The sequence below is a fragment of the Neomonachus schauinslandi genome, chromosome 9, assembly GCF_002201575.2.
Source record: "Neomonachus schauinslandi chromosome 9, ASM220157v2, whole genome shotgun sequence".
Lineage (NCBI taxonomy): Eukaryota > Metazoa > Chordata > Mammalia > Carnivora > Phocidae > Neomonachus > Neomonachus schauinslandi.
In genome coordinates, this window is record NC_058411.1 from 61,821,086 (window position 1) to 61,837,648 (window position 16,563).

General features: G+C 45.9%; 1 protein-coding gene across 2 annotated transcripts in view; it reads right to left on the minus strand.

Annotated features, from left to right (window-relative positions):
* Positions 1–4,657: 4,657 nt before the first annotated feature.
* The window catches only part of NPAS3 (neuronal PAS domain protein 3), an 840,191-nt gene continuing 828,285 nt past the window's right edge, over positions 4,658–16,563 (minus strand). Inside the window, exons 9-11 of one of the 2 annotated variants that reach the window (XM_044917919.1) lie at positions 11,426–11,573; positions 7,778–7,893; positions 4,658–6,021 (exon numbers count right to left, since the gene is read on the minus strand). In XM_044917919.1, the coding sequence (XP_044773854.1) occupies positions 4,658–6,021; positions 7,778–7,893; positions 11,426–11,573 (1,628 nt within the window). Of the gene's footprint in view, positions 6,022–7,768; positions 7,894–11,425; positions 11,574–16,563 lie in introns of both variants that reach the window. The other variant, XM_021695392.1, reaches the window with a different exon arrangement.

Sequence of the window (16,563 nt, forward strand, 5' to 3'; positions counted from 1 at the left end):
CCGGGGTGGTGACAGGGCTTCCTGACTGTCCGTGGGTCTGAGCCCAGAGCTCGCTTGCTCTCTTTTGGGCCCCAAGAGGTTTTTTTATTTCATTAGTGATGTATTTTAGCATTGATGGGTACAAATAAAGGACAGGGCACTTGCTGATACTAAGGGACGCTTGAGCTTGGGTAAGAATCCAGGATTTCCACTACTTCTACTGCAGAAGCTCCAGATGCTGTGCCAATTTCATTGCATCCACCCCTGGCCAGCTGGTGCTTTTCAACTCTCATCGCTGCCACCTCCAGATCACAGGGCTGCAGCCGTGTCCAGGAATAAAGTGTTAAGGCCAACTGACGTTGCCGTCAGCCGACAGAGGGTCAGCCCTAGTGCCACGCTCCTATAATTGCCCCTCTGCCTCTGCAGACCCTCCCCTATGGAAGGTTCTGGAGGCCACCACTAAGGGCCAGTGTCAGCAGCGCCTACTAGAACGAATGCCTTGGGGAGGCTGGCTTCAGCACTCTGTTCAGGATCGAGTTTCCAGCTTCAGCAATGTTTTGACTTACTCTATTCTTCTGACTCTCCAGAGTGAAAGAGAAAGAGAAATTTTGGAAAAGTGTTGGGAGAACCCAACCTGGTGTTCTTAATTACCTTCTCCCTATTTCCAGTTTTCAAGTGTTTATTTCAAGGACCTTTAGAGGGCACTGTAGAGAAATCTAGGGCCCCACAACCATAACCACATTTCCGTATCTGCTGGTCTGACGCAAGCCTCTGTTAGTAAAAAGCACCCTCAAATTAGCAAATGTCACTGAAGACAAACTAGGGAATGACATTTACTACAGTTGGTGGCTCTGGGACAAAAGTGTTTGCCTTTTGCTTCAGCTCAACCCGTTCCTCTCTCTTCATTTTCTGGAGAGCACAGAATTAACATGTGACCCATCTGTATCCTTCTCTGAGAGAGAGCAAGCTGAAGTTTTCTTTCTTTTTTTGTTAGCCAGCTGACCTGCCTTCAAACGTGACCGGCTGCATGCTGCGCGCTCACCTAACCAAGAACACAGCACAACCAGGACTTACTCTGTCTGGAGAAAGAAAATACATGTTTAGTGTAAAGAGAAGATATAAGCAATGGAACGGTTGGTTATACATTATAGATTGTAATAAATGAAAATATCGAGTGCATTTTCAATGATTAATGTATGAAAACTGTCACCACGTACTGTGCATTAATCAAGAAAAAATGCACACTTCCCATAGTGGTTAACGTGCAGGCCCATTGTTCAGCTTTGATAATGTGCATAATAATGCTCAGTATGACAATGAGTTGGGGTAGCTGAAAATTTAGGATGGTTGCAAGTTTGGTGTAGTATTTGGATTAGCATCTTAATCTGTGCCTTGTCAGCCTCATCACAACACAAGCTATGCATTTTTTTTTTCCAAAACTAGCAAAAATATGGATGTATCTTTTTTTTTTTAGCTTTTTAAAAAAAAAAATCAAGAGTAATGACCAAGGTACCTGCTTAAACAAATACTACCAGCATTCATTAGTTAGGATGGTTACATGTAAAAGAAATGATGCCAGATAGTAACAAATCCAAGAGAAGTTTATTATGAAAATGGCACCTGCGGATGAAAAAATTAAGTTACATAAAGACAACCATGTATGTGACATGTATGAGAATCTACAAAAGTATAAAAAGAACCCTGTTGTAAATGAAGTATGTACATTTCTGATTTGCAGCATTATCAATGGTCAATGAAAAAAAATGTTTCAAAATAAGCCAGGCACTCAGGAAGTTAGGTCCGGTTAGCTTCACACAAAACAAATGTACCATAGCTGTCGCTTTGTAACGTTTTAATTTTTTTTTTTATATATATACTGTAGAGTTGGTAACACTGCTAAGATTTTTACGAACAGAATATCCCTTTCCCCATTATTCAGCTACTTGGCACCAGTCTCCTCATAAAAGTTTTCATATATTTGTACAAGAAATAGTTAAAAACACAGACACAGTCTTCACAGGTAATGAAGTGTTTTTTTTCATTTTGTAATTTTAAACACTATGGATTTAGACAGCAGCTGTGATTATCTGTTAGTTTAAATCACCAGAAATCATTTTGACACAACACAGAAACATTTATAAAAGAAAAAAACAAAACAAACCAAAACAGCTGTCTAGCTGTTCTTTGTAGCTGATAGGTGCATTCCTTTGATTGTTCGATAGCTAGAGTAGAGCTTCCAAAAGTAATCTTTAAATATCATGACTGGCCTTCTTCACCTTATAAACCTACTTATATCCTTCAAGTAAGCTCACTATTAAAATTTGTGGCATTTCACTTCTTTTAGTTATTATTCCACAGTGATGTGGGCCCAACTCACAGAATCAAAGGTCCTAGAGGAAACCACTCAACACAGTGATATTCAAAGGACAGCCGAATTACTATATTAGCATTGCACACATAAACAAATATATATGACAATTCTATATTCCATTATCCCCTCCCCTTTTGTTTTTAAAAAATGTTGGTTGACCTTTGAAATAATTTTCTGTCTCACTGGTAATTGCTTTATATATTGCTCCATCAGCCAACCTGGAAGGAAACCAAAGAAAAGCACCCACTGCTTATATAGGTAGAGCACAAGGGACTCTGGGAATGTTAACAACTGAGGCTATATGGCGTCAATTTATTTAATATATCTGAGCATTATTCTTCAGTGCTTTGTGTTGCACTCCAGAAGAAAAAGTCATACCCAGAACTCCACTGTGGGAAAAAATGGCTCCATTAACCTTGAGCTAGTTAAGAGTCTTTTTATCTCTGAGAATGAAGAAGATTTTGGAGAAGGGGAAAGGGGCGGGGGGAGGAGAGATAGGGAGGGAAAAGGGGAGACTAGGAGAGAGGGGGAGAAAGAAAGGAAAGGTTGGGAGAATATACACCAGCAAAGCAACAGCAGTTTTAAAAAGTGGAACGGAGGATTCACAGACAGTAGAAGCAGCATAGGGTGGACATTACAGAGGAAGGCCACCACACAAAACTCACTAACCCCCAAGAATCACTGATTCACTAGGACTGCAGGAATGGGACTGGACCACTCCGGACTAGAGAGAGAGCACAGAGAAGACAAAGGACAAAACAACTACATTAGCTTAGTATATACTGCATATAGTAACACACATTGAAACTGCAATGGGACTGACAGCCAAGGACACGTACACATTGCACACATTACAGTTCTCACATCTGTTATTAGATGCCTTAAAAACAGCTGCCAAAGATGGAGTGGAAGAAGAATTTATACTTGACAGTCATTTGGAGTGTTTGACACTACACTGATTTCTGGCAACAAAGACAAAATAGGAGATTTTTTTTCTTTTTCTTTTTTTTCTTTTTTTTTCTTTTTTTTTTCTTTTTTACTTAATGTGCGGTTTTTCAGTTGCAGTTATCTGTTTGAAGCTTATTAACCCATTCTTTAGTTTTAAACCGTACTGGTTTCGACCTAGAAATAAGAGAACCAAAGGGGAAAAGAAAATGCCATCAAATCAAATCAGTCCCCCAAAATATAACCTTCCTTTTTTTAGCAAGAAATGAAAAAAAAAAAAAAAATCAAAAACATGTTAAATACCTTTTCCTTCTTTTACTCCGAAGTGTTACTGAAGTTGCAAAAATTAGCCTCAGTTAGACTGAGAAAAGGAAAAAAACCCCAGCTCAACAAAAGGCAGTATGTATCTAAACTGCTCCTCAAATCAGTTTGATTGAGTTTTTCCAAAAGCCCCTTTAAAAAGGGCTTTACTGACCCATTAAATTTAATGTGAGGCTATGTTTGTTAGTTGGGAGGTAAAAAATTTTAAGTCCTGCAGCAAACGTTAATGAGGGCTTTGTCTTAACTAACCAAGGGGACTGCAGCAGCGGACTCCAGACCAGGACAGAACACATTTTTTCCAAAACCCAGCCCAGGAGCTGCATTTTGTATGAAGACATTACAGATTAATAAATGATAGCACCATGGTTTTAGAAATTAAGTTAATGTTTCAGTAATTAACATTTAGTCCAACTTTTTTTTTTAAACATTCTAGTCACAGGCCAGAAATTAAGTTTAAGAACCCAAATTATTTTTATGTGCAAGTAAGAAAATCTTAAAATCTTAACCATAAAAAGAATTAAATTCTGCATAAAATTCTAAAATACTATCCCCCTATTTTTTTTTAAAGGAATTAGGAACCAAAACAAAAAAACCCCACCCCATTTCATTTGACTTAGTCAAACAGGGCACATTGTTTATGCTTGTCTCTTTCAATCTTGATCATATCAAGATCTTGATGAAGAAACCCAATGGTTGTCACTTGAGAAATCTCTTGACCACAAGACTGAGTATTCTATGGCAGAGGCATATACACATTAAAGACATCTTAATAAAGATGCAAAGGAAAGCAAAACAACCCAACACACATCTTAGAAGACAAAATGGCAGGCAACTGGTCATCTGACTCTCTGAAGGCAAAAAATAAACATATCTTTACAGGAAAGAATAAGTCAAGTTAAAGAAAGAGGGGGGTGGGACGGGGGCCGTCGTGTTGAGAGAGGACGCTGACCTGCTCGAATTCAAAGTGCTAGAATTAAAACGTCTAAACGAAAACGCCGACGATGCCTCCGGGCGGAGCCCTGGCCCGCGCTGGGCGGCGCCTCAGTCCTCCTTGCGCTCCAGAGTCTGTGCCGCGTGGATGCCGTTGCTATAGACGGGGAAGGGCAGCGTGGAGAAGAGTCCCTCGGCCGTGGTGAACACGTTGCCGGCGGGCATCTGCGTCAGGCTGGCGGCGCTCACGGCGCCGCCGAAGGGTCCTGACATGTTGAGCCGGTGCACGTGGTGGTAGAGCATCTCCATGGGCGTCTTGGGGTCGAGGCCGAAGCCGGGGCTGTTAACGTCCACGAAGTTAACAGCGTGCGCGTTGGGCAGCAGGTTGCCCTGCATGGCCAGGGTCACCTCTGCGGGCGCGTAGCGGATGGTGCCGGTGGTGTAGACCCTCTGCGCGGCCGTGCTGGTGGCGGCCAGGGTCCCCGTCACCCTGTGCACCAGCGGGAGCACGACGTTGCCCGCCTGCAACCTCTGCAGCGCCTCCAGGTCCCCAGTGTACAGCAAGGAATTGGACGCGCTGGGGCCGCTGCCGCCGCCGCCCCCACCCCCGCTGCCGCCGCCGCCGCCCCCGCCGGGGTGCTTGTCCCGCGGGGACGCCGAGAGCGGGGGCGAGAGCGGGTCGGAGGCGACGGGGGCCAAGGCGGCGTTGGCCGAGGCGCCGAACTGAGTCTTGCGGGCGGCGGCGCCGTCGGCGCCCGGCGGGGTGAGGACCGAGTCGGGGATGGCCACGTGCAGCCCCCCGCCGCCCCCGCCGCCCTGCGGGGACGGGAAGTGCTCGGAGCTGGGGGGCTTGGTCATGCTGTAGGGAGACTCGTTCCTGGAGATCTCCCGGTTGGGCGGGTAGTTCCAGATGCTGCTGTCGTTGTCGAAGTTGATGGGTTCCGAGATCTCCGTCTTGATCTTGAGCACCGAGGCACTGTTGGGGGACGACAGCAGCCGCGGGGGCTCCACGAGGCCCGCGTCCAGGCCGCCAGGGCTCGACGCGCTGGACAGGCGCCGGCGGCTGGCGCTGCCGCCCTTCTGCCGTTTCCGCCTCTTCTTGCGCTTCTGGTGCTTGCTGGAGGCCTGCGCGCCCGCCTCGCCCGCGCTGTCCGAGTCCTTGGCGCTGTCGGACGTGAGCGACTCGCAGTTCTGCAGCCGCAGGTCCGACTCGCTCTCCACGTAGCGCTCCACCTTGATCTGCATGGGGCCCAGCGCGCCGAAGCCGTCCTCGCCAGCCTTGGGGTTCTCAAAGTCCGAGTGCTCGAAGCTGTCGTCGCTGTCGCGGCTGTCCGGGTTGCTGGAGCTGTGGCCATCCTCGTTGCAGTTCATGTCGTTGTCGCACGCGTTGCCCGACTTCTTCCGGTCGGGGTCCGGGTCTTCGCTGTTCTCGGACTGATTACCCTTCTCATCGGACTTGGAATTCTCGTTGTCCTCTGCGTGGGGCCAGTGGCCGGAGGTGGCGGCGGGGACAGGAGACACAAAAGACACCACATTAGCAGGGCAGGACCCACGTCGCACCTGCTGGGGATTGGGGAGGGTGGGGTGGACGGGGCAGGGCTGGGGAGGTGCGTTGGCCCACCTGAGCTGCTCCCCCACCTTAGTCACCTAAAGCCTGGGCTCGCTCTCTCTGTCTCTAGGCCCTCTATTAGCTGGGCCGTTACTCCAAGTGTGGTCCGCAGACCAGCAGCTTTGGCATCACCTGGATGCTTGTACAAATGCACAATCCCCGCTTTTCACCCAGGCCTGCTAAATCAGATTCTGTATTTGAACAAGATCCCTAGGTGATCGTTTGGCATATTAACATTTGAGAAGTCCTACAAAAATATTCAGGGCCTTAGAGTCAATAATCTGGAATAAGATGTTAGTGACACAGAAAAATGATGGTATGCAAGGTGACTTTCTACAGAGGGCTGCACCCTCCGTTGGTGAATATTTGTTCATTATTGAAAACCACACTCCTAATTCCTAAAGGTATTTTTCTCTATCGTGCTTAGCCATGCAGAGAATCAGATGGTGCTTATTTTTATTTACTTTGATCTCTTCCCCCCAACTAGAATATAGGCTCTATGGGGCAGGTTGTGGAATTGTTGTCTTTTTTGTTCCCTGCTATATGATACATAAGTAAGGAGCAGAGCCGGTCTATTTTAGAACTCCTGCCCTAGTAAAGAACTTTCATATGAATTCAGTTTAGGATAGGAAAATAGTCAAGATCTTCTGTGCTTTGCACCTCCTTATGCTTCCCTGAAGGTTTGTTGAGGGATATGGGCTTATAAGCCTGGAGAGCAGGTGCCCTACGGATGGAAGGTGGTCGTGGGGGGAACCCCTAGCCATCTGGCACGTTAGACGGAGCATAGATTTTCCCAGTAACACAACTCAGAAGATTTAGGGATGATGCTGAGTTTATGGCTCTGCCGTGATGCCTTTGGATGGCAGCCTGGACTAGAACCTTGGGCAAATCATGGAACTACTTCATTTCCGTAGAAGAGGTTGGGTTAGAAGAGGCTTAGGATTCTTTGCAGCTGTAAGATACTGTGAGTTCTGTGCTCGCCGGCTCTAAGTGTGTCTGTGGGAGTGGGGGTTGAGGATTGGAGGAAAAGTAAATTTTTAAATTAACTTCCTTTTGCCCCAAAGAACTACTAGAAAGTCTGCTTTCCAAAGAGTCATCACCAATGCCATTAAGTATCCTGCTTTGGAGGCTGAACCCCAGCTTGGTAAAGGTTTGAATACGTGGGGCTCAAAGACAGAGACTGTCGTAGAGATAGCGCAGATAGCCCTGACTGCTGCTCTTGGTAAAGAGGCCAAAACTAGCTAAGAGGTCCCGGCTGACGTGGAGTGATTGCTAATCAATCAATCTCTCTCTCTGCATATTTGTGTACATATAGACATGTTGGGATGTATAAATATATACCTAAACATGACATTATATATGCACGTATAGATACCACATATGTATACACATATGCACACATATGTGTGCACAGATGTATGTGGTGGTACACAAACGCACACACACACGTGTGTAGAGAGAGACTCAGTATCTACTTGATGTCTGTGTATCAACCTATGTCTCTGGATCCGATGGAGTGGTTGCTGTGCTCCGCCGGCCGCCCTCGGCCCCCGCCCACCCCTCATGTTCGGACAGGCAAGCCGTGAGCGCAGAACATGGAGAAGGAGGAATACCTGTAATACCTGAGGTATCTTTAGAGTCTGATTCAGAGTCGGACGTCTCCGAAGATTCCGAAGTCTTCTCTGGCAGGTGGGGGAGCTGTGCGATATCCATGGGTGTGTCCTTGTACTCGGGATTACTGCGGGGGGAGGGAGGCATTCATCAGGAGGGTAGACACCCATTCTCGATGGTCTGCTTCTGACCATCTTCTCCCCACTTCCTGGCCCCAAACTTTTGGAGTTGAGAGTTTAAAAGACGCCGTGAGAAGTCATTTCTCACCTCCTTTTGGGACTCTTGCAGAAGCTGGGATTTCACATGCTGGGGATACAGCTGCACCCCGCTACAACGGCTGAATACCCAAATGCCACAGGAAAGCCACTAAAAGGCTTTTAAATAATCAGGGAGCCCTGGGGGCCAGAACACTGTGCTGCTTGACATCCTTCCCAGTCTAACACCTGGGGGGAAGCGAGGGTGAGAAGTACTCTCAGCTAAGCCTTCCCAGGCCTCCTGGTGGGCCCTATCTTCTCTTGGGCTCCTAAAGAGTCCATTGCCTCCGTACCCTTGTCCTGGTTCCTTGATGGAGCTTCTCAGCTGTTCGGATGGCTCTACAGCTACCCGGGGTGGGGGCGGTGTTGCCGAGCCCTCGGCGCCTGATGATCTGACAGATGCGCAGGTGCACCTTGGGATGCATGGATTATGGCTACTGAACTGTCAACACACCCATTACAATCACATTTTCAGCCGCTCATGTGGTGTGTACACCTGTGGCTTGTTAGGCTGGGGCTCTGATTGCAGTGGGGAGAGACCTAGTGTGAACGAGGCCCTAACAGAATGGATCTAACCCCATTTGCACAAACGTGCTTAATTTTTGTTCTATTTTTAATTCAGAAACAGGCCTCTTCTGGAAAAGAGAGTTGTGTCCGGTCAGTTTGAGTTAGTTATCTTCTAGAAATGCCACTTCAAGGCCAGCCCAGTGTACGAACAACGTGGGCTCCTGTCATCTCGAGACTCGAGGAAAGCCTCTTGCCTCGAAGCGGAGAAGGGCCTCTTCTACCTTCCATGATGGCTAGCCAACCAGAGACTTACCAGAGACGATCACTGATCCGTTTGCTACTCTCTAGTGAAATTCCTATAGTAAAGAGCCACGTTTCAGTAGCTACTCTAAAACGGCTGGTGTCGCTCGGAGGGTTAACTCACTAAGATGGATCGTCAGGCATTTACGCCTTAGTGTGAATTAGGTTCAGTAGCAGAGCTTTGTCGAGATAATCAGGTGAGACTAATGGTGGGAAGGTGGCCTGAGCACTTACGCTGTCTCTGAACACTCCGGAGTCCCTGACTCTACCAACGCGCGAGGGAACAGGGAGAAGAGCAGTAGAGGGCCAGTCCTTTCACGACAGGGAAGGAGAGGCCTGAGTGGGCCCAGAAGTGAGGGATTCTGAGGAGGCAGAGGTGGTATGAAAATATTGCTCAGGGAGGAACAAAGGACAGGAATGTGGGAGAGAAAAACAGACTTCAGTGAGTTGCTCTTTTGCTAACATAAATAGTTGCTATTTTGCCAAGGCCACGTCCTTTTCTTCTAGATCTTTAGCCTAGAGAAGTGATACCGATACATGGTGGGCATGGTGGAGTTTCTCTGTATTAGTCTCCTTTGGTCCAGATGCCACGGGACTTCACAAGTCATTTGTCACCCGACTTGTAGCCTTTTATTATTGAACTCAGGGTGAGTCTTTGGGTCAGCTGAGATGGGTCTACCTTGTCTGAGACTGAGGCCCTTCAGCCTGAAAGCTAGTCTTTGGTACCCAAACTGCTTCTGTCCTCTCCCTATGGAATCAGATGGACTAGAATCACCGGACACTTAGGAGCTTGTATCCTTTGATCCCAGGCTAGATCAAGGGTGTTGATCCCAAATTTCATGGACTGACCTCTCCTTCACCCTTCTCATTGCCTGCATTTGGGGGCAGAGTAGGAAGTCATGAGACCGATGAGGCAGTAAGGTCTGGTAAAGGCAGTAAAGATCCAGACCAGAAGGACTCTCCCTGAATGGGAGCGGCAAGTGTATGGATGACTTCAGTATCCTATGTTACATCAGCACGGGGCACAGATATCTTCTAGTCTGTGGTGTCCCTGTTACTAATGCCTGATTTCTAAAGTAATGGGTCTTCCTTGGCACAGCACCATTTTTGACCAGCCAAGGAATGTCAGTGCCACAGTACTGTATTCTATTTTCTCTCTGGCATGTGAGTGTTTACAACCTGCATTGCACATAGCCACCATTCCATAAGCCTCTTGGAAAAAAGGATTCCTTGATATCAGAACCCATCTTGAGCATATCACAAACACAGGAGAAGGTTCTAATGAAAATCAGGCCTCCTAGAAAGCCACATGAAATACACATACTTGGACCTTTAGAGAGAATTAATGTAGAGTAGAAGAGGTCAAAAAAGGAAAAAGAAAGTAGATAAATGAAGACTCTTTTAAGTGGCGCCCATTAAGGCCCCCTCTAAAGCAATAATCATTAGTGTCTGATTGATAAGCTATTGGTAGCAAGCACATTCATGCCTTCGAGTCATCATCGACGTTCGCGAACACACTCTGAAGGCTCAGTGTGCTGATGAGCTATGGTTGTCAGCGTCTCGGCTCCATTTGGCTGTCTCAAAGAAAAATGGGATTCAGGTACTCCCTGTCTAGATTATCAGCCAAAGGGCACCGACTTCCATTCATAAGACCTACTGGAAGCTTTCCTATTCAGACCACGTGTGGATGCTGCGTGGTGGCTTTCGGCCAAGAGAAGCCCCAAACTGGAATGACGGTGGTGGGAGACAGCCTGGCCTCGAGCCTCCTGATAGTTTCAGGACAGGATTGGTGGAAAACCTCCTGGAAGTTCTGCCCCCAGGAGCAGACCACCCCGGCCTGTCGGTCTTGGTTTTCTTTTTGCTTGTTTGACTCCCGAGGTGGAAAGCAGATGAGGAAGGCGAGAGAAATGGGGTTGCGGACTAGAATTTAGGGAGCCATTGAGCCTGGCCTCATTTACGGATGTCAATTTGAGGGCACATAAAGATAGCAGTACAACTGGACTGAGGCCACATGGCATCAGGCACAAGAAGATTGCTTTCATTTATAGACTGATATTGCCCTGATTCTGGCAAAGCAGCTCACTCAGCTTACCAAAACTTGAATGCCCAGGGAATCCAATGCAGTGTAATATGCTTAAGCTTTCAAAGGGATGGAATACAGGGGGGATATAATGCACCCTGCCCCTTCTTCCCCATGCCCTTTTGCTTAATTTTCTCAAGGGCTAGAATGCATGAGTGTAGGTTTATGGGGTGGGGAGAAGCAGGTGCTTCTTGAATGCTTCATCTGTGGGCAGAAGTCTGTAATTTTTTTTCCCCCTAGCCTGAACATTTGTGGGGGAAACCAAAGCAACTTCTGCAGAGCTGCCCAAAGGTTGGCAGACCAAGAATTACTGAAAATGTTGTGAGTCTGCCCTGGACGTCCCCTCCAAAATAGCTCTGATCTTTTCATATTTGTTTGAGTCCCATGGAAGGCAAAGCAGAATTTCCACATAATTCCACACCAGAGACTGCCAAAAGATAATAAAACATGTCAGCTATTAACCATGGGCTGCATATTTTATAACTGACACAGAAATGAAAAAGAATTAGAAAATATACCTAAGAAGATAATTCACCCAGATGATATTCTTCTCATTTGCGTTCTTGGCGTTAATAGCTATGGTGGCACTGGATTGTATCCAAATATATCCTCCATTCTTCTGCATCCAGCGATAGTACTTGGTCACACACTGGCCCTTATTCAGCACTGGGGGCAAAAACAAAACAAAACAAAACAGAAGGCATCGCGTATTAAGACGAGGACCAAGTGATTATCATCTCGGCAAAACGGCACGCTTAGAAAGGGGAGGTCCCGCACTAAGCCAGGGGTGCCCTTCTGTAAGCTTAATGTAGAATGCCATTAGTAGGACAAATAAAATCAACAATTCAGTGGAGCGAGGGTTACTAGCATTTGTAGCAAGACTTTATTCCGTTTTGGGCAGCCATGGTGTGAACGGAAGAATAAAAGGACTACAAATCTTGTTGGCTCACAGAATACCTAATGCGGTGTGGATATTGTCAATGGGTTTGACGTCAGACGCTAACAAAGGAAAATCTGTATGTGATTTATTCATAGCTGCGAGGTAGATCTCTTTGAGATTCCAGATATTTGAATGGTTCCGAAGATGCTTTACCCGACTTTGATCATTTCACCTCAGTGCAAGCAGTATCAAGTCCTCATATATCTGTTCCTTTTGATTTTGTCGAACAGAATTTATAGTCCATGTATGAACGAAATTTACATTGGTCAGTCAGGGGAAATTCTGGTGAGACTTTACTGACTGTGGGAGCAAAATAAATCCCCCCGGCCAAGTCAGAGAGAAACCCTGGCCTAAGGGAGGGACAGAATTGACTTGGTGAGAGCCAAACAGTGACAGCTCCACACAGGCTCTGAAATATGGCCCCAAATGAAGGAACAAGTAAAAACAATCAGTAATGTGAATGGTGCCATTAAATACCCACTGAAGGAGAGCTTTAAAATGCAGATGTTAAAAATGATACTTTAACCAAAACCTTGCCAAATTGAAATTGATTTGATTTGTATCTGGGTACTCCTGAGCTAGTAAAGGAGGAAAGTGCAGTAAATCATCCCTTGAAATAAAGTGCTATGGAAAGGAATGGTTTAAAATGATGCCGGAAATGTGCAAAACCTGCTGTTACTACTTGGCTAGAGATCGCAGCGACTCCACACCCCCGAAAGCGCGCCAGCTGGTTGGCCACTAGAGGGCAGTGTGCACTCGTCCACGTTGCCCACTTTTTGGCATGTCCTTGTCTCTGTCTGCTAAAATGAAAAACCTCTAACTGCTGTAATAAATTTGGCTAAATTAGCTGCTAAATGGTTATCTCAAGTAATATGTATTTGCATTAATCATCTTGCTCTAAACCAGAACAAGCCAGAGTCCTAAAGACGTAGTAAATTCATATTGTCCATTTAATTACGGCTAATAAGTGCTTCATATACAATAGTTTCATGAAGTACATTTTGATTTTTTTTGGGGGGGGGGAGTTTGGATGGGTAAAGGGAAGTCACTTTGCAAAAGAGCCGTGTTTTAAGGCTGTGGAAACTCATCCTGTCACGTCCAAGCCACTCTTCATGGCTCCAAAAGTGATCACAAAATCCCCCTCCACATCTCATGTCCCTAAACATAGAAGCCCCGATGCCGGTCTCCCGTGCTCCCTTTGCCTCACGATGCACTCAATGGATGGTTGTAAAATGTAATAATTATGTCTTCACAGTTGCTTGAGAAAGATTGGCTTTGATGAGTGCTTCACATAGTGGCAAGCTCTGTTCTGAAACTACTCAGCAGTTTAGGGTATTTTTAGGGCCCGGAACTGTCACTTCTCTTGGCGGCGAGGCTCCAAAGGTAGCATTGTCCTCTCCTTTTGTAGGCAATTGTAAGTTCTGCCATTCTGCATGCATGGCTTCCCAGGCTACAAAACTGCGTGGTGAAGCTGAGAGCAGGAAAATACTAACTCTGCCGTACAGCTCTTCTGTCAAATCGCTGTTGCATGCAACAAGATGTGCTTTAATTCAAATCCTCTCAACCTGGTTACCTATTAATAGAGGAAGGACGGGTTATGAAATTCTGCCCACTATTTTCAGAGAGAGAAACGGAGAGCACCCCCATTGGCGGTCGGTGTATAATTCTATCTGCTGTTGTCTCTGGACTAAGGAATAATTGCAAATGGATCTAGTATTTTTAACGAGGGCAAAGAGACGAAGAGGCCCCTTTTTTTTGAATCTCACCTGAAGAAAACACTGAGCTGGCAGGCCAGATCAGCCCAGACCGGCTGGGGATTCCGGACTGCACTTTGACCATATGTAGGCAAAATTAAAAAAAAAAAAAAATTATCCCCAGGATACAGTGCATAGAAAGGGGAAAAGTGAGAAAGGGCTTCTAAAATTAAATTAGAGTTTGCAGAATCAGTAAAGATCCGCCCCCCCCGACCCATTCCTTATAATACTTTCTCTTATTTAAAAATAAAGAAACAAAATCTCAATTCTGAAATGCATAGCTAGCAAAAACATCTGCCTCCTTGGTGAGCTCTACGTGTGTGCCGTGAAAGGTGCCGAAAGACTAATGTGGTATCGTCTTTTGGAGCTAAGGAAATATGACTCTGTTTCCTGAGAATAAATACAGATTTAGTAGGGCCCAATAATGCAGGCTTCTCCATCAGCCAGGCCAAGGGCCATCTAGCAAAGAGAGGAGACCTAACAGAAAGGCAGGCTTGGTAGGTCTTTGTGTGACGAAGTGGTTGTGGAGGGACCGCTGAGGAAGGGGGCCCCCTCAGGCTCCTTGGGGAGTCAGGCAGCCACCTGAGTGCCTTAGGGTGCTGTGGGGAATGCCACAAAGCAGGTCTGGGAGCCCATCGCGGGTCGGCTGGAGAAAACGAGTTTCACCTAATCCATTCCCCCAATCCCTGGGACAGCGGACAAACGGTTCTGAAGAGGTGAAGGTGCATTCTGGCCTGGATGCCGGTCTTGGCTCTTTCCTGAGGACTAGTGTTTTCTGAATGCGACCTCCATGTGTCAGTGGGAAGCCGGAAGTGAGAGAGAAGCTATAGCAGGAAACGGGGACCAAAATGTTGCCCCCATTGGTTTTGTTTTCCAGGAGGTGCCACAAAAAGAAGTCACAATGGAATTTTGCTTCTTTTAAGATGAACAAGGCATCATTTTTGATTGGGGCTCCAGAATATAAATTTATGACTTTGGGATGAAGCTTCTTTCTTTAAAAAAAAAAATCATACTGGCAAATCAGTTGGATTATTCCAGCTGTGCCAGAGGCAGACTCTGACAGTTTTTCCTGAGCTCATGTGGTCCTAATCAGCTCAAGAAGAAAAGCCACCTTGGTGCCAGTTTGAAAGAGATTTTTAGTTTGTAATAAATTAGACAACTTGAAAAAACACAAAAACTTTTTCAATTCGCTTTAATCCAGTGGCTATTGTTTTTTATTTGTGAGTTTTAGCTTTAGCTAATGGAGCAAAATGAGAGAATGTTGGTGTCAGGCAATCTCCTAAAATCCCCTTTGTGGGGAAAATCCGAAAAAAGCATGACGTAAGTTACTTGATATGGAAGTCCTAAAAAAATAGCTAATTGTCCCTTGAAAAGAGATACATAGTCATCAAACCAATGAGCTGCAGACTAAGTTCATAACAATGTGCTCAAACTATAAAGAGAGGAAGCAGAGAGAGAAAGAAAATTTATATGTGGGTCGTATTTTTAGCTTTATACCATGATACGGTCTGAGTACTTTTAACACATAACCTGGCATCTTTGATGTATCTCCAAGTTTACTTTTTGGTGTCCAAAATTTTTGATAGAGCAGCCCGTGTGCCCCTCACTGGATTCACCAGTCACATCACAACATCTCTAGAATTATGTCGTTTAGGTTGTACCAGAGGAATTAGTTTTTTTTTTTAAGATTTTATTTATTTATCTGAGAGAGAGAATGGGAGACAGAGAGCATGAGAGGGGGAGAGTCAGAGGGAGAAGCAGACTCCCTGCTGAGCAGGGAGCCCGATGTGGGACTAGATCCCGGGACTCCAGAATCATGACCTGAGCCGAAGGCAGTTGCTTAACCAACTGAGCCACCCAGGCGCCCAAGGAATTAGTTTTTATATAAGGCTCTCACAACCTTTCGATGGCCTTTACGGAGATTATACAGGGTAATCGTGAAGACATGGGGAGCATGGATACGTGTTTCCCAGGTTCACTTACAATCTCGAAGGGTCCCAGGTATCATTCTGCTAGCACATGAGAACTTGTTTCTTTTACTCTGAAGTCCAAGGTGTAACCAATTGTTCTTGGCTACTGTTGCTCTGAGGAGAACCAAGAAGCGGTCATCAGCGCCTCCCCGCGGTGCAAGCCAAAGGTGCCTTTGAGTTACAGGCTGTGCTCTTGAGAGGGCAGAGGTGACTCCGCGTTTGTGGGAAGAATATAGCAAGGAGACGTAAATCCTCCTCGTTGAACTGTTCCAGTCCTGCTCATCTGACAATTTTTGGCTATTGGCATCAAAATCCCACCCACCCCCAATTGTGAAGGGAGTGACCGATACAGTTCAATCAAAAGAAAGCTGCAGGGTGTTACTGAATATCTTTGAAAAATGTCAGCTGGCCTCTTGGCTTGAGTTTAGTGGGAGGCATATGAGAAATGTCCTGCCTGTGGAGGACAACTCCTCTTGCCCTCAACCTGACGAACTCTCGCTGAAGCACACATCCATGGCTCTGCACACAGGCACCAACAGAGGGATTTCAGTTTTCCTTGGGAAAACTTTGTCCCCAGAAATAGACCGATGATTGAAAGGGCATAAAGGAAGCCTGTGTCTGTGGCAGGAACATAATTCTGTTAGTAAATCAAAACAAAATCAGTACAAGTTTGCCTTCAGAAATATGGAGAAAAAAAGAGAACATGGTCTCTTCCTGTTGCGCTGTTCTACCAAATCAAAGCCAAAGATTCTAAATAGTGAGTTACTTGTGTCTTAAAAAAGAAGGAAGCAGTCTAATTCAGTTTGAAGAGGAGATGAAGAACAGATATCAAAAGCGGTCTTTTAGCAAAGTGTCTCACAAAAGGACATTTTAGTGGTTTGCATATGCATTAAAAAGCTGCAATACTTGGCGTATTCAGGTAAGTATAGAATAAATAGGAAATGGTGAGATCATCGGAGATTGCACACTTCACATTCACACAGCTGAACAAA